This window comes from Emys orbicularis, chromosome 14 (assembly GCF_028017835.1).
Source record: "Emys orbicularis isolate rEmyOrb1 chromosome 14, rEmyOrb1.hap1, whole genome shotgun sequence".
Classification (NCBI taxonomy): Eukaryota; Metazoa; Chordata; order Testudines; family Emydidae; genus Emys; species Emys orbicularis.
The window spans coordinates 32,202,922-32,221,240 of record NC_088696.1 but is presented as its reverse complement, the minus strand read 5'-3'; the positions used below and the strand labels follow the sequence as shown (position 1 = coordinate 32,221,240).

At 45.1% G+C, this 18,319-nt stretch overlaps 1 protein-coding gene across 1 annotated transcript; it reads right to left on the bottom strand.

Annotated features, from left to right (window-relative positions):
* Window positions 1–13,276: 13,276 nt before the first annotated feature.
* IRX6 (iroquois homeobox 6) lies at window positions 13,277–17,480 on the bottom strand. The gene is made up of 6 exons (XM_065416832.1): window positions 17,436–17,480; window positions 16,145–16,402; window positions 15,649–15,758; window positions 14,746–15,053; window positions 13,796–14,416; window positions 13,277–13,389 (listed from the first exon to the last, which is right to left on the bottom strand). The coding sequence occupies exons 1-6, from the start codon at window positions 17,478–17,480 to the stop codon at window positions 13,277–13,279; spliced, it is 1,455 nt and encodes a 484-aa protein (XP_065272904.1).
* Window positions 17,481–18,319: the final 839 nt, after the last annotated feature.

The window sequence follows — 18,319 nt, the reverse complement described above, 5'->3', positions numbered from 1 at the left end:
TCCTCAATCATTTTTTTAAATCAATCCAGTTACGTGGGTGCAAATCCCTAATACAGATGCACTTTAAACCAGGGTAAGTCATTTAAAACTGATTAAATTCATTAAGCTAAACTGAACAGAAATATAAACATCAGTCATTGTGAAAGAGGTAAGCCTAGACCCCAGCTTCCTGACTCCCAACCCACTGCCGCTTCCCCTACACAAAAAGGTATTTTGTGCCTACATCTCTTACACATTTGCACTCACTTATGTCCGTGGTTATCACCCGGATTGCCTGTGCTCTAGAAGAGAGACCCCAATATGTGAAACCTCCCATGAAATGCAGACTGTTGAAGTCTTGAGAATACTTTTCCATTAAAAACATCTGAGTCCAACAGAGCTGGCATCTACAATAAGCCAAGTTTCTCCTCTGAGTCAAATCAGGCAATAACTCTGATATGCCTAAGGTGGTATTTCTTAAGTGTAGATACTTGTCCGTCTAACTCTATTGCTTCTTTTTCTTGATCAGTTCTTTGAGGGGCTGTATTGTGACAAGCTTGGTGATAACATGTTCAAAGTAATAATTTAGGTCTTAGTAACTCCTGACATGTGTGGGAGCGCCAACATTCACGGTAGCATGTTTGATGGCTGATGCTTTCGTACACTTTCCTGGTACACACTTCTTTTAAAAAGAACAATTTTGTAGATTACTCCATTTACTTGTATGAAATTGTCAGATCTAATGTATCAACCATATAATAAATGTATCCACCTGTATAACAATTCATGCTATAGGTAGAGGGAGGATTTCAATTTCTTGTAGGGTACCTCTTCCATTTTTCCTTCCAAAGGAAGTCACTTAATTCAGTGTGCAAGTCTTGTAAGACACAGTGGTCATTAAGGAAACCAACAGATGAGCCAAAAGGTTAGCAAAGTTTAAAGGCCAGCTACTGCCTCAGTCCACAAGTGAAGATAGCATTCTGCAAATAAAAAGGTTGAATGTGCTGATCAGGCCAAACTGCTCTCAGTACAGGATTGGGAGTGGGGAAAGGAAAAGACATCTTTAAGGCGCCATTTCCCTTGCCAGGTCCTAGAGACCCACTGTGACTTCAGCTCGCCCACAGTCCCAAGAGGAGATACTGCCATCTGGGGATCGGTGGCCTTGCAGAACTGGAGAATGTTGGAGAAATCTAGGGGAGTTTTCCACTGGCTAGCTGAGCCATATTTAAGGCTGCCTTATGTCTCTGGAAAATCCAGGTAGTAGATTTAATGGCTTTGAGATATGCATATACAAGATCTCTGCTCTGAATGCATGAGTTTATTTCCCAAAGAGTCTCCCCAGAAGGGTAGAAAACAAGATATAAAGCACTAGGAAGTTTACTACAAATCTTCTAGGTGGATTTTTTCTTGAGAACTTTTTTCTCTTCCCTCAAGTCTTTCAGAGGGCCAGAAACTACCGATGTGTTGCTAAAGATAATTGAGACACACTGTTCTACTTACATCAAGGTGTTATCAGGATATTTTCTCCTCTTCAGATGAAAAATCCAGCTTTCAGATTCAGGCTAAAAAAAAAAAAAGTGTTTGTCCTGCTAAGTAGATTGAAAAAGAATCCAGATTAAATAAATATGAAATATTTCCAGAATGTTATCCACCTGTCCTGGCCTATGATTTATTTTCAGATGAACAGTAGGTTTAAAAAAAAAAATTCCCAGTAACAGATGCATTGGTCCTGAAATGACACCTGGCACAAGGAGCAGCCTACACTGGTTTAAAGCAACTTGAAGTAATCACTCACCGTAACATACTGCTTCATAACAACAACTGCAGCCACTAATAATAATTTCTAATCTAGCAACCCCCATGTGAGGCTGTTGAAGTATGTTACAAGCTGAAGTTCAGTTAAACAGCACCATATCCTTGCGAGGCAGATAGGTATTATACCCATAATACATACTAGGGAAACATAGGCATGTGCAATTAATAAAATGACTGGCTTGAGTAAGGTGAGCAGGATTTGGACCCAAAGTGTGTTGTCCAAAGCTTCACTATGCATTAGTGGCAGATATAGAATCCTGGACTCCAGTCTCATAGAATCATGGATTTTAAGCCCAGCAAGGAGCTATTCTGAATATGATCCATTTAATTCACTGTCTTCCAAAGTGTGGCACATGTCTTTCTAAAGAGGGGAGTGAAGGGCTAGCTGGGGGGTGCAGACCAATAGGAGGGCAAGTTCATCCATGCTGACCTGGTACTATTACAAGTGTTAAAGGGGGATCCAGTTTGTTTCATTTTCCTGACATAGGCTTCATCTTTCAAAAGGTTGGGAAGAGCTGATTAATCTGACCACCTGCCTGGTATAGAATCATAGAACTGTGTAGGACTGGAAGGGACCTCAAGAAGTCAAGTCCAGCCCTGTGCACTGAGGCAGGACCACGTAAACTTAATCAGCCCTGACAAGTGTTTGTCCAATCTGTTCTTAAAAACTTCTGATGGAGATTCCACAACCTCCCTTGCAAGCCTACTCCAGAGCTTAATTATGCTTTTAGTTAGAAAATTTTTCTTAATAGCTAACCAAAATCTCCCTTGCTGCAGATTAAGCCCATTGTTTTTTTGTTCTACTTTCAATCGACATGGAGAACAATTGATCATAGTCCTCTTTATAACAGCCATGAATGTATCTGAAGACTGTTAGTAGGCCCAACCTCAGCCTTCTTTTCTCAAGACTAGACATGCCCAGTTTTTAAAACCTTTCCTCATACGTAAGTTTCTAAACCTTTCATCATTTTTGCTGGTCTTCTCTGGACTCCCTCCAGTTTGTTCAAATCTTTCTTAAAGTGTGGATACAGTACTCCAACTGAGGCCTCATTAATGCCAAGTAATGTGGGACAATTACCTCCTGTGTCTCACAGTCAATACTCCTGTTAACATACCCCAGAATGAGATTAGCCCTTTTTTTTTTAATTCCATCACATTGGTGACTCATATTTAATTTGTGATCTACTATAACCCTCCGATCCTTTTTCAGCAGTAATACCACCTAGTTACCACAGTATTTTGGATCACAATACTTCATCCTGTAATTCCTGAGTCATGCCTAGTAACTTGTAGTGGAGCTAGAGCATCTCTCTCAATGTATTTACTCTGTGTGCAAAAAGAAAAAAAATATGTATCTTTTACTCTTTCATCTGGGTTAGTTACTCCTGTTAAAATAGCAGTTTAGACACGGTCGCTCTAGATTTTACTGGGGTTAGCAGCTCGAGCTAAACCCCAGACTCCCCGATAGGCTTTAACTCAAAAAACTAACCCAAGTTAAAACCTGAGTTGTCTTCATTGCTCTTTTAGCTAACTTGGGTTAACCCCCTGCCCATTTTTTTTAAGTGAAAAGATATCTTTAGCGAGACAGGCAATCTAGATTTAAAGAGCTTGTCTTCACTGCATTGTTAGCTGGAGGTACAACTCAGGTGTTGCCCGTAACCTGACTCCTGCCCCCCCCAATTTCTAGCTCAGGTGAAGTGGAGCTTTAAACTGGAGGTAGCTGGCCCATGGTTAGCTAGGCTAACCTGAGAGGCATTAACAAGTGTAGCTAACACCAGGGAAGGAGAACTGTACATGGGCTATCAGACATGTCCACACTGTGGCTGGGCTGTTTATAAGCATATGGAGCTGGAGCTTTGAAGGGCTTGAGAGGGCTCACTGTGACATTGTTTATTGAAGTTACGTGTTTGCAGGTGGTGGTAACTTGCTTGAAAACTGTTGTTTTTAATATATTGGCTGAGCAAAGCAAGGCCCTCCCCTTGACTCCCTGGCATTTCTCGGTTTGTCTGTAATGCAATAACTTTGGAACACCGCGTCTGCTTAATTCCAGAATTTCTGGGCATGTTCTATGCATCCATGAACACAACCCTGTTGGTGTTTGATGTAAATGGAAACACCAGAAAAGCCTGATAGAGAAGGAAACCGGGGGGCTCAGACTGCCTGGTACTGTAGGCAAAAGAATCTTGCTGCTCTCTCCAGCCCCTGCTTACATGTGTGGGAGGTAGCAGCATTGTCTGAAGTCTGAACTCAGTCAAAAATAAGCCCTACAGGGGAGCGTCTGTGGAGGAAAGAGCAAAGGGGAGTGGGAACCTGGGGGGTGTGTGTGTCAAGAGCAGAGTGGGGAAGCAGCAGGAACTACAGGCATGGGGCAGCGATAGTGTGGGGAAGCAAGAACCTAAAAGGGAAGTGGAGGGAGGGAGAGAAAGCAAGGGACCAGAGAGGACTGGGAACAAGTGGTAGGAGGTGCAGGGACCCAGAGGAGAGTGGACGGTGGGAAAGTGAAGTTGGTGGTAGTGACGGGGAAGCAGGGACTCAGAAAGGGAACGGTGGAAGGGATGGGGGCTAACGCAGGGACATGCAAGGGAATGGGGTTGTTGGAGTGGTGGTGATGAGGGAAGCAGAGATGTGGGCCAGAAATGGGTGGGTTGGGTATAGAAGCAAGTATTCACAATCAGCGGAAGTAGAGACGGGGAAAGAAAAGGAGGGACCTAGAGGAGTGGAGAGGAGATGGGGAGTGGGAATGGGGGATACACAGAAACCATGCTATGGAGGAAGGGGCTATGGGGGACACACACAGCCCCTGATATTGTGGGGGTGAGTTGCAGGGAGTCCCTGAAATGGGAGGGCGAGACACAGGGAGCTTGGGAAGGGGCGAGGGAAATGGAGGAGTGGAAGGAGCCCCAGGTATGTGCCATGTGCTCAGCCTACAGACGCTGCAGTGTGTGACAGCCCCCCAGTTTATTTTTGCCTGTAGCTAAGTTAATAGGGAAAGGGTTTGTAATATAAAAATGGAACATTAGCAAACTGGGTTCTTCAGTTATCACTGAAAGCTACAAATAGGGTGTCAAACTCAGTTAGCCTTGTTCTAATTTTCTAGTTACACCCACTTTACCTTGGCTACCTTACCAGACGTTATCCCCTGACTCTGCAAAGTGGAGTTAACCATCAGGATGCTGATACCATTGGGCAGTGAGGATTGGCCAGGCCAGGTTGGAGTCAGAATCCTGGCACCTATCCTGACTATTTACAGTTGTGTCTGAAGATGAAAATGTTATAATGTAGACAAGCCCAGAGAGAGACTTTCAACTTCTACCCTCTTTCTCTTCCCCAACCCCCTCCTGAATAGACCACACAAGTGAAGCTGGTCTGAGGTTGGCTCTGTATCTGTGATGGTCAGTGTTATTTGTTGAACTAATTTTGCTAACACAACCTTCCATTTTTATATAATTAAAAAGCCTTTCCCCATCCAGCTAGTGAAGGCAGAACCAGTAAAGCAATAATTGGCCTGCAGCAACTTGAAAGAAAAGGAGTATTGTTTTCTTTTGGAAAAGAAACTTCAGATTGATGATTGCCACTGATTCTTTGGGGGGGGGGGGTTTGCACTAGCCTAATGCTTCTTTAGCAGAATTTTGGGCGTTACTGTCTGACCTGCACATTCCTGTCTACACTTGACCAGGGGCGTTTCACATGGAAGGTGACTGCGAACTCTAGTGTAGACTCTGTTCCGGATACACATTTGTCGGAAAAAGACTGCGTTGGTAAGCCAGGCGGCTAACTGGAGTTACCTGGCTTTCTGGGGAGACAAGGCGCTGTAGTTTCCACCTGGCTATAATAGCGGAGGTAACCCCAAGGATGAAGGGGTGTGGGCGGGTAACGGTGTTGACCTCCCCAAGTTACATCGAGATGAAAACCACCGGTGTAAAAGTCTGTTTCGAGCTGTGTTTAGCCCTATGCACCGCCTGTCAACACCAGAAGGTGCAGCTCGGGTTAAAATACAACGAATCCCCTTGTAGACGTGACCTCCGTGTGTCTTTCCGATTTACCTGCATTAGGCGAGCTTGGTAGGGGTGGGAAGCCAGCAGCCCTCCTGTCCTGGCCGGCTAGGGAGACAGCGAGGCGCCTCCTGGACAGTGGGCAGAAGTAGGTCGTGGGGCAATCCCCGGGCAGCTCAGATGCCCCTGCCTGGCGGGCTGGGTCGCCCAGAGGGCACGGCGAGTGGCGGGGGGAGCCCGGCCGCACAAAGCCGCCTTTTCATCCCCGGGCTCTAGGGCCCCGATAATTATCTTGGACAAAAATTCATTAGCGGGGCCAGCAGCGTCCCGCGAATTCCGAGGGGGGCGAGCCACGATCCCGAACAATGCCGGACACACATTCCCCCCAGCGCGCTCAGTGAAGTGTGCAGCCTGCGTCTGCTCATCCGCAGTGGAACTCGGAGCCATTAGCAGGCGAACTTTGTTTTCTAAACTTCCTAACCCAGCGTGGGACGCATCAATCAACGGCTCCCAGCTCCCCCGTCCCGGCCCGCTCGGAGGCAAGGGAGAGAAATAATCCTAAAGGGGAGGGGGATGTCGTGTCTGCGTGCTCGCTAATTGGGGAACAATGCGCATTGACAGGCTACAAACTTGTGAACTGTTGTATCTAATCTGGAAGTTAGGGGAGGCGGTGTGACATCCGGAACCCGTCCCCTTGGCCTGGCGGTGGGGAGATAAAATCCGATTCCCCCCATCTGAGGATGTTTCCAGCCAAGTGATGTGGCGTTTCATATCTTGACAAGGGAGATAGACCTGTCACACGCGGGCTACAGCCTTTCCACTCTCTTAAACCCCCCGAGTCCCCACGGCAGGAGAAATTCCTCCATCGTGAACCAGGATTGGGAGGGGCCGAGCTGGAGGGAGGGACATTCGGGGAAATGATTCATGATGGGTTTCTTGTATTCGGGGCCCCCGGAGGAGAAAAGACTTTAATTGGCTTTGGTAGTGGTGGGTCCCCCCGACCCGCCAGTGGTTGAACTGTATTGAAACTCTCTAGGCAGAGGGGTAACTTCCTGCTCTCGCTGGTTTTATAGACCATTTGCTTTTAATCCAAGTTATCCTTATTATTTTGATTTCGCAGAGTGACTCCAACACCTCTGTGAACTTGATCTCTCTACAGAAAGGAAACCAAATAAGGAGAGAGAAAGACATTAGGGTTGCTTGTCGCAGGTTTCCTTGTTCTTGACAGAGATTCTGCCAAAGCACTAATCATGTCTGTCCTGGCAGAAGAGAACACCTCAAAATTATCATTATATTTATAAAAAAAAAACTAGCCCTAAAATGAACCAGCAGTTCATCTAAATGAAAGCCTGGGATTTAAATAATCTGGACTCCTTTAAATGATGTATCAATTGTTGCTGTCCAGAGATCTCTTGCTTCCGACCATTGCTTAGCTGGAAGGTGTATTTCAGTTGGGAGGACGCTGTTTATGAATAAGATTTGGCATTGAAGTGTAAGGGTTGATACCTGTCTTGGCAGGGCAGTCTGTTGAAAACTAAACAGCTAATCTGTTCTCCTTTGCAGGGGGCATTGTAATGCTCTTTCTAGCACAGCATCACTTGTTTCTTGTTGATCTAATGGGTGAGGCAAGTTGTCCACAGACTCACGGGCCACGTATCACTAAAACAGGCACAGGGAGGGGCTGTTTGTCACCAGAATGTAATATATACAGAACAAAAAGGAATAACACTTATCTCCGCTATCACTGTATATCATTTAAATATGCCATACATTAAAAGTATATCATAATCCCATATTCTTAAAATAGCTTTTATTGCAGTGGTCTTGTAATGACTTCCCCTCGTAACTCTCACCGCGCTAGCATCTACACTATGATGTGATCACCGGATATAGCAATTGTGCTCAAATGAGCAACACAGAGGTCTAGACAGTGGAGTAATAGTGCCCGGATGTGATGCTCCAGGATGTTTCAAGGCAATATAGTAATTGTGCTGTGGGGTGTATTTATCCACTCATGTTGGTTGCTATGTAGCATGATTGACATTTGTTACTGCAGGTATGCCTGTAGGGGGCGCTATGGTAAATACCACAATAGCCACCACAGTACAAGAGGTTCCCGAATGGAAGTGATTTGGAACAAAGGACAGCATTGACTTTTCCTCTAAAATAGGCTGTCTACTTGAGTCTCTCCCGTCTTGCAGGCAAACCCTTTAGCAAGAGGTCTTTAATCAAGGAATCTGCATCAATAGAAGGCATCTGAGTCCCGTCCTCCCCGTCCTCCCCGCCCCCCCCCCCTTTCCCCTGTTTCTTTTCTTGACTGCCAAATATGTTGGGGGCATTTCTTTGGTCATTGTTCATATCACTCGATGCTGCGTTTGACTTAGATCGGGGAGCTGCTCTTTTGCAGTCAATCTGAGTTGGTACCTTGAGTGTGCTCTTCTTCAAGGGCCCAATCCTGCCCGATGTTGAGACCCCATTCGGTATTAAAAGCAGCAGGAGTTGAGGGCTCTTAGTGCCTGGCAAGATTGGGCCCCGCCACGTCAACTTTCTTCTCGTTTTGTAATAGCCTCGTGTGGTCATTGTTTCCACAGTAAACAGGTGGGAGGGGGAAACCCACAGAGTTCACTTTCCTGTGCTGATTCTTATAAAAAAATCTGGTTCATAATAAAGCTCATCCAAAAGATCTAGATTTTTATTATCGTGTTTAATGCTTTGAATTTGCTCTTTTAAAATCTGGGCGAGCCCCTTTTTTATTTGTTATTAAATATTAAGGCGCTCTCCAGCTTGTGCTCCGCTCTTTTCATATTAGTTCTGCATCAATCCCTGCTCTGATTTTTTTAATCAAAACAGTATTCAGAATATGATTCCCCAAGATTATATTTTGAGAGATTTGCGATACATATCTTGCCGGTATGGGCAGATTGCGGGGAGTTCTGAGCTGCCTGGATAATCTGCATCGGGCTCGCTTGACCTTTAATAAAAGGAGAGCAAAATAAAAAAAAAATCTTAAGACTCACAGCAGGTCACCTTAATTCAGTCGCCTGCCCTTAAAACATACCAACGTGTTTAAGTATCCCCTAATCGCCAGTTCTGAACCAATCTTTCCAAAACAAATGGATATGGAGGTGACTGGAGTGTTTGGGTACAAATGAGCCTTCAAAAGGTGGAGAGGTGTCAAGGGAAAGACCTAGGCGTAGTATGATACTGGGGATCCTTGTAGCGATGGAGGATGTATGCTTTGCTCCCATGCTAGGTCACCATTCCCCTCTCGCTCCAGGGGCTGGGATTGTCAGGGTTTGTTTATATCATCCTGCAAGATGGGTAGAGTCAGAGAAGCCGGTGGCGGGTGGGAAGCCACCGAAACTCAGATCACTGGCAACAGAGCAACTTCTCAAGGCGCTGGTGGTGATGGTCCCGGGTTCCTTCCGAGGCCAGAGAACGCGGGAGAAGTTCCGGCAGAGGGACAGGACGTGGGGAGTGCAGAGGTTTTGTATTCTCAGGAAAAGCTCCCGAGTCCGGTTTGTCTAATTACAGCAACTATCGAGGTCCCCCCACCCCTATGAACCCTTAATGGTTAGGGTTAAACACGGGCGGGAATAGATGGCATCCATACTACCTGCTTCTCCTTCCCTGGGAGCTGCAGCTCAGGTGTGTGCGGGCTGATTCTAGGCTGCTTAGAAAGAAAGGGCAAGTTACAGCCCAGCACGAGGACATGGGTGTGACATTTTAGGAGCGGGGGAAACTCGAAGAAGTTCCCTGGCTTTGAAGAAACGGGTCCTTGAGGGAAAACCTCTGCGTCGCTTCCCAGCGCAGAAAACACCTGTCCCCTCTGCGGCGGGTGATGGGATGGGAGCGACTGAGCCGTCGACTTGCAAGAACCCTCCCAATGGGCCTAATACTCTTTATTACAAGCGCTAATCCTTCAAATCCGACTTGAAATAATGTTTATCTTCTCGCAGCTTAATTTCCCTGCCTCTAAGCTGCAGGTCACTGCCACAGCCTTCTGCTCCTGCGAGGCTGGGCTTTCCCAAGAATGCATAAGAAAGTGTAAAAGCAGCATGCTTGGGGGAAGTAGCATAAGTCTCAATCAAGTCATCTTTATACCTAAAGGGAATACATTAGAAAGTGATTGGCTCTTTCTAAGTGGCAGTGTACTTCTTCTATTCTACTGATTTCATCCAGTGCTATCTGTTTGATCGGTGGTTTGGTTCAATCCCTCCAGACACACAAGGCATCTATTGATATGTTCCTTTGGGTTGTGTTTTACTGTGCGCACCACAGCAAATAATTTCTGAGCATCTTGGTATTAAAAAAATACCATTGTCCACAAGATGCAAAATCTCTCGATAAAGCGAAAGTTTGTCGGAAAGAGAAAACTCTGTAGTTAAAGGAGAGTTCATACAAATCAACGTAGGGGCAATCAGTGCAGAAATTCATACCGAGGGAAAAGGCAATAGAATAGTTCTGCATGTCTTAATCAGGGAAATAAAGATTTTCAGCCTATTTTTAAGCCACAAAAAGTCGCCTCAGACCTAGAGAGGTACAAAATCTGTCAGTTTCTCTCCATCATCTGGTAATTAAAAACCGAATGAAAGCAGTTTGATCCCATTCTAGTGGTCATTAAGGTTTGAATGAAGAAACTATATGGATATTAAGAGTTAATTCCTGTTAAGATGAATGTGTGATTAGTAAATAGTTCAGAATGATCTGTCTGTTACTTCTAATTAGACCTATTAAGTTCCACTCATAGGAGCCCAGGCAGTACCCTCGTCATAGGCCACTTGAAATGGCTTCAATTAGAACAGGGATTGTGGTTAAACTGCAAGTAAACTTGGTTAAGGGGCATGCCCAGCTCTCTTCACTTAGGCAAGTCTCCCACTGAGCCCAATGGGAATGTTGTAAGGGCTGAACTGACTGGACCACAAAACTGGAAAATGATGGTAACCTTTTTTGCTGACGGTCTTCATCACAAAACCCCGTGCTGCTTCTCAGCATTAAAGCTGAAATATTTATAAATAATGGGAAATACATTAAAATATATGCACTTTAGGACTATTTACAATAAAAAAGGACATGCTACATTTTCCACATAAAAATCGGTGTGTGTGTGAGATATATTCATAATCTATAGAGATCATATACAATAATTTTTTAGTGTTTTATGTGTGTGTTTCCTACTTGGAAGACATGATAATTAACTCACAACAAAGATATAGTGCGTATATCATAGTTCCTTATTCCAGATGTTATGCAGATTCCACGTATGAAACATACTCTAAAGAAGGAAAACCCCTACGACGTTATAGACATGAGTCTATTATCAGTATAGACACAATCCCACCCTACAGATTCATAGAGCGTGGGTGTGTTACACAGACTACTTCCAATCACTCCCCTTGATCCCTTCTCATTGATCTTCAGGTTCTCATCCCCGTGAAACGCTTCACTTCTTCTCGGTAACAAAACTATAGGATCCCCCCCGAGCAGTCCCACTTGTCCTAGTAGCCTTTGGTAAACATGTAGAACTCTACTCGATGTTCAAGATTGATTTCCCTGATTTATTAAGGCAGAATTCATTGGACTCTATTGACCACAAATGACTTAATGTAAATGTTGACCCTGGTGAACTTGGAAATAGCTAGTATCGGGTTGATCTATAGATGACCTCTTAATTACCACAGTTATTAATTTAAATTATTGCCACTGCTTCTAGAAACAGGGAACAAAGAAACATTCTTTCCTCATCCCTGCTTGGTTTATTAGTCTGAACAGAAAGTGTTTGATGACACTTTTAATTAAACAGAAATAATGCAGAGATGCGGTTTCCTTTTCTTGTCTGCCTTGTAAAGTTCAACACTGCTCTTTTAACTGAATTATGGTGATGACCACTCACAATGCCCTACTTTGCCACTCCAGACCAGTTGCTAGACTTTAAACTGGCAGGGGCACCCAATATTCTCTCTCCTCCCCCCCCCCCATCATGCACGTCTGGGAGGAGGGGTGGATACTTTAAAAACAGGGGAAAGCCAACATAGTTGGGGGCGGGGAGGAGGGAGAGAGAAAGCGTTCGCTTGTCCTATTGGTCATACCTTTGAGTAGTTCAGTCATAAGTCCCTCAAGTTTGCAAGACGGCTTTACAGCATTCAGCTGATTCGTTTTAATTAGAGACTCTTAAAAATACGTTCAGCGAGATCTTTATACAACGACAGAAACTAAACAGCCCGTCGAATGTCCTTAAACAATACCCCTCTCTTTTGTCTCTTCAGAACCACACAGACAATATGATTTACAAACATACTTTACCAAAGAAAGGGGGAGAGGGGAGGAATGAAAGTACTGTAGTTTGGGTTTTTTTTAAGGACAAGGTGGGATAAAATTAAGACTGGCCTTTTGGTAAACACGCTAATCACTGGTATTTTACAAATTACAAAGTTGTACATTGAACACGATGGTTCTTGAGGCGGATCTGTTCAAACTCGGAGTGATAGCGGTGGCGGGGCGGGGATGGAGTATTGTCTTGTATACTTGTGCGAAACTACAATGATCCAGTGCATGAGACAAAGTCTATAATTTATTCAAGTTCCCCCGCTCTCTTTCCGAGCGGGGTTTTTAGTCTCATCCATTTTTGAAAAACAAGTTGTGCATATGTTATGACCGCTCCTCCATAAAAGAAGAAGGGACGCTAGAGTCATATTTAATGCTTTCAAGGAGCAGGGCTCCTCACTGTTGGCGGAGGATTTTTCAAGCCAAGAGCCTTGATGATCAGACCCATCTTCGGGATTCTCACAAAGGTGCTGGGCTAACCTGCTGAGAGGGAAAGAAAGGTGATGAAAATCTCACTAGCATTGGTCAAGTGTATGTCCCGCGCCTGAAGAGGCTACAAGCTACGAAAACATCCCAATTTATCGTATTTAAAATTCTGGAGTTTTATAAAACTAAACTCAGGTGCAACATTTTGGGGGGGAAAGACACAGTAAATGTTTCGGAGCAATTTGCTTACCGAAAAGGAACATTTGAACCTAATTATCTGTGTGCTCAAATAACATTTTAAACTAACTTACTAGAATAGTTGTTGGTCCTGGGAGAAATTTCCCTGCAAAGCAGAACACAGATACCATTATTTGTGCCTATCCTCTCCCCTGTCCATCCTCTCCACCAAACTCACAACACTGTAGCCAGCATCTGTTCTTTCTCTCCCACAAATGTTTCAGAAGATCCAATAACCTCTGAAGGACTAAGCACTCAAATAAAATCATATAGTTTGTTACAGTGGGGCTGTTTTAATAGGTCACATCAGTCATTCGCACACGCGAAGTTAGGCTAGACAAGGGGACCCTGGGCTTTTGTAGAATCTGTTTATAATACTTTGAAACTGAAGCGGTATCCCCTACCAAACACAGCACGGATTCTCTCTGAAAATATAGATCTTTTACTGTCCCATTGAGGAGCCCATAAAATGGTTTAGTGTGCAGGAAAGTTCGTTACCTACCTCACCTCTTCAGCACTGGCCTAAAAGCTGTTCTCAGTTTATCTTTATGCTGCACTATACAACCTTCACTGAGATCTATGGCTCCTTGGCTGGGTTTCACATTTCTCCCAAACCCTGCGTATAGACACAACCAATTTATCACAAACGTTGAAGCTTCACAAGGTACATTTGCTTTGTCTGACCTAGGCCAAAAGGCTTTCCAGCTCTCTGAAATCCTTTCAGCCCCTTGGACCTTTGGGGCCTGCCCATACCCCACTCCCTCACCCCAGCCAGGAGTTGGTTGTACTAGAATCATTGTTTAAAATATTACAGAAAACGATTAGGCCCAGCAGCCAGCTCTGTGCTGCATCGAATTAGCAGGGGGAGTTGTATGTTTTTCATGTGGCGGGTGCTGTAAACAAACGTGTTGGAATAGAAACAGGCAGCTAAAGGGGAAGGAGGTCATTTGTTTAGCATTAGCTGCCTGTTTTAGCATTCAGGTATGTTCCCCCCATCAGGATGAAGAGAAATATGGAAGTACCTTCAGCTCCTGAAGAATACTGGCACGTCTCCCCCAGGACGGGATAGGAAGCACAGCTTAGTTGGATAGACTGCAGGTTGAAAGTGGAGTTTCTAAAAATCTTGGTGGCCTGGGGCAGTTCTTCGAACGCACTGTCCGCAATGGGCGGGGCTCTGAGACTGGCCAGGGGTCTGGCCTCGGGGCAGTGTCCAGACACAGAGCGCCTTCCCCGGCCAAGCAAACAGCCAGGGCTCGCTGTCCTTGGTTCGGAGTGTGTGGGGCCAACTATAACATTGGCCCCTGCGGTGTGAGCTAACGACCAGATTCTGGGCTTGTCTGTGGGTTCGTATTGCTGCCCTTGACTAACGGTGCCCGCCCCACTGGCTGCCTTTTGCCCCACGGTCTCTAAAAAGTCTCCTCCTGCCACCGGCATAGCTTTGTTACAGGGGAGAGGGTGAAAATTGCTGGGTGGGGTCACGCTGCAGTCCCTTTTCTCAGACTCCGCCAAAGCAGAGCTGGCACTGGAAGCCGCCGGGTGTGCACTCTTTCGGTCGTTCTCTAGCTTGTCGTCTTCCTCCTCGTCTAAATCGTCCAGGTCGCTCAGTCTCAATTCCTTTTCTTCCTTGAAGCTTTTCTGACCTGCTTTTTTAAAAGAATGAAGAGGGGGAGAAACCAACACATTAGTGATACTGTGAAAGGGCACGAACGTTGTGTGTGTGCAACGCAAGATGTTAATCACTGACAGTATATTTGTGTGTGGGGATGCTTTGTAGAGGCTGGTATCTAATGACTTTTAATGCCACTTCCTATAGAGTTTGCTATTGTGTCTTTGAGATGGGGTCTGTCTCGTCTTGCTTTTTAAACACCTTCCTCATGAAGACATGGCTCTCAAGAAAAAGAAATCGGTGTATTCCACCCCAGCTCAATCCAATTCGAAGTCACTCATCCTCGATGTCCTCCCCGACCCCTACCTTTGCCTTCATTTTCGGTGCCATATTCCTCTTCCTCCCTCTTGTTTTCATCTTTTCTCTCTTCTCCTGCTTTGTTCTTGGGAGACCAGGTCATTTTGTTTTCCTTCTTGAGCCTCCGTCTGGCGTTAGCAAACCAAGTGGACACTTGAGTCAGAGTCATTTTGGTGATGATGGCCAGCATGATTTTCTCCCCTTTGGTGGGATAAGGGTTTTTTCTGTGTTCGTACAGCCAGGTCTTAAGGGTGCTGGTTGTCTCGCGAGTTGCATTTTTGCGCCTGGCTGAGCCACTGAAATCCACTGTCCCATACCTGCCATGAAATATTTAAAGAGGAAATGTCACTGAATGCGAATATGCGGAAGTGGTACAAAATTAACTTTACTGGCAAACTGTCTATTAAGATTAAAGCTATCCAAGCTAAACAATTACCCCCTCCCCTCCCCACCCACTGGCTTTTATTAGCCAGAATTACTTAGCTTATTTCACTCTGGGTATTTTATTTATTTGCTACTTTTTTTAAGAAAACGACTGATGCTTTTATTCCGGGGAACAAAGAGGACCAGGGAAGGAGAGTGAGTCATTACGTTACGGTCCCGTTTCGAGTTCACCCTGTACTGGGAGGTCATAAGCAGAGGGTTACACCCAGTTTTAATAGAGAGTACCACGTGTCACCGCTTTAGCAGCAGATGTTGCTAATCCAATTCGCCTTTTCCTAGAACTTGATTACCGCTGCAATTACCAAGGAGATGAGCGGCAAAGTTTTATGTTAGCTGACTGCTGTTAGCCGCTTGCTTGGATTCTTTGTATAACATTTGTCAGCTAGGATATCCCGGGGTTTTTGGATGGCTGTTGCTGCAGCGCAGAGGGATATTAATGCTACTCGCAGTTGATCAAAGGGGTTTTACCTGTCGTACTGGTACTGCCCTAAGGAATGATCGTAGGGGTAGAAAGCAGCAGGCTGTGCGAATCCCGAGTGCAAACTGCTGGTGCCATCCTTAATTTCATACTGAGGGTTCTGGAAGGGAAGGAGCAGCTTTTGACGTTAAAATTGAAGGTGTTAAAATAGGAAATTCCTCCACTTGTCTGACTGAATCAATGGGGGCTCCATGCATTCCAATCCTATGACGCCCCTGCTGTCTCTCTGATCCCTGCTGTCCTGAGGGGCCCCCGCTGCTGCCTTTACACCAGAAGGACGAGGCATCTGTCTTAGCATTTTTGCTTCTTTTCCCTCTTCTCACACTCTGCCTCTTCCCTCCCCTCCCCATGTCCTAAAGCAAATTTGTCGCCTGTTGCAGGCTACCTGCCCCCCCCCCCTTCCTCCCTCCCCCTATGCCCAGAGGTAGCAATAGAATAAAAGCTCCTGGACGTGGGACGAAGCTTGGTATTTGGACGTCTACTCACCAGTGTGGTGTAAAGAGTTGATGGGTCTGTGCTGTAAGGAAGGTAGTTGGCATAACCCTGGCTCGCTGCGGCTGCTGAATAGGGAGCGCTGTACATCCCCAGAGCTGCATTGAGTTCCGTGCGGGTGCTGGCCAGCAGCCTGTTTTCGTAAGAGGGACAGCAAATAGTAGCCGCTTGGGCAGATCCAGAGGAAACATCCGACACGGATCTGGAGGCAGTTTCACAACAAGTCGTACTGGGGCTGGCAGACACAAAAAACTGGGGAGAGAAAAGAATGTCCAGGGCGATTATTTAACACGCAGAAAGAATGTAGAGGTGGGGGAAGAAAACCAGCCTCCCTACAAAGGAGTGTTAACTAATGAAGGAAAATTGGAACTAAACCGAATGGGAAGCATGTGTAGGGTGAGAGTAGCTAATCAAAGCAGGCAAAACTTTAGGGAAACCATTGCCATAGAATTTTTTTAAAAAAATCTGTGTGTAAACCCCCTTACTCCAGTTCACATTGATCTAAAGGCAAGAAGTTGCATTGCAGATAACTTGACAATAGACTAAGCACTAAACATGTCAGATAATGCAGCCAAAGGCATCTGATTCCTTTACTTTTAAAAGCACAGGAGAAGCCAACGTCCCAAGGAAGGGGAGGAAAACCTTGCTGTGATCACGGTGTATAAATAATCCAACCAAAATAAATTATGGATCAATTTACGATAGAGCAGCAATTTAGTTAATTTGGAGGCACTTTTGGAAGTCGCCAGACAAAAATCGACACATTCTAATATAAGGCAGTTAGAGGAAATACGGAGAAGCATGTCACAAATAAATCACACAACAATAATATATAGTAAAATAAACCAGCAAACAAAAGCTCTGGCCGAATATTTTCTATAGGTGCACAAGAACTAGCCTGCGAGGCTAACACCACAGAGTAAAAGGCTGGGAGAAAAGCGCCTGCAAAAACCAATGCCTTACGCTGCGCCTCTCAAATGAAAGCTGTAAGCGAGTAACATAGGTAATAGATCAATACAGATTTGTAAATCAGCTGCATCTAGAATTTTTTGCACTTAAAACAGAGCAGTGACAGATCAGGTTCCTTGCCCTGCAGACTGAGGGTTGTTGTTATTTTTTAAAATCCTAGAATAACACAAGCGACACACACACACACACACATTTTTTAAAAAGCCTCCAGATGTGCCCTTTAAAAAGACTCGAAGCAAGGGGGTGGGGGAAGGAAACAAGACATCTGGAATGCAGCAGCGAAATCTGATCAAAAGTGAGTGCTCTCTTCTCTTACCTGCGAAGTGGTGCTGTAGGGATATCCAAACTGAGAGAAGGACATAGCTGCTCCTTATTTTTGAACCATAAGCAATATTCCTCCACCCCCCCACAGATCGATTGTAACTAAACCCCCTGCTTCAAGATGTACCTTCTCCCATACACATTTCCACGTATGGCTTCCCCCCTCCCTCAATTATAGATGATTTCACTTAAGAAAAACAGCCAGGCATCTAAGGCATGGAGCCTGAAAGAAGGCTTCCCCCCACCTCCCATCCTTCTTAGGAATATATATGTTTATATATAAAAATCACCCCAATGTATGGAGGCTTGAACTGAAAAGGGGAGTTTAAAAGAAAGGAGGGGATCACGTAAGGCTTGCAAGATATGGAGCCTGCTTGTTGTATTATTTTCTGCTCTATAGTTCTTTAGCATTCATCCATGGAAGAGTATCAAAGTGACGTCATAGTAATCCCGAAACGACAGCCCCAGCCAGGCTATAACCATCTTTGCCAATCATCTCTAACATCGAAGATGCACTCAACACTTGTTTCATGTTGTTTTAATGTTGGGCTGTGATGCGCGTCAAAGGCAGGGACCTGAAATGCTGCGCGGTTGGTCTCTCTCGCGCGCTCTCTTTAAAAACACCATCCAATTTGGATTTTGAAAAATCAGGGGGAAAGGGAGGGGGGGGAGAAACTTATTCCATTCACTAAAGTGTAACATAGCCCGTTCCCTCCCCCACGAGATACCTCAGCCCTGGAGCTTCAAAGAAAGAAAAGGGAAAGAAATGGCGTTTGCAGGTAGTGCAGGGGAATGTCGTACACAGGAGTTAATCATGCTGCTCCATTCTGACTTCTAGGGTGGATCTGGTGCCTGCGAATGTATTGGACTCTTTAACAA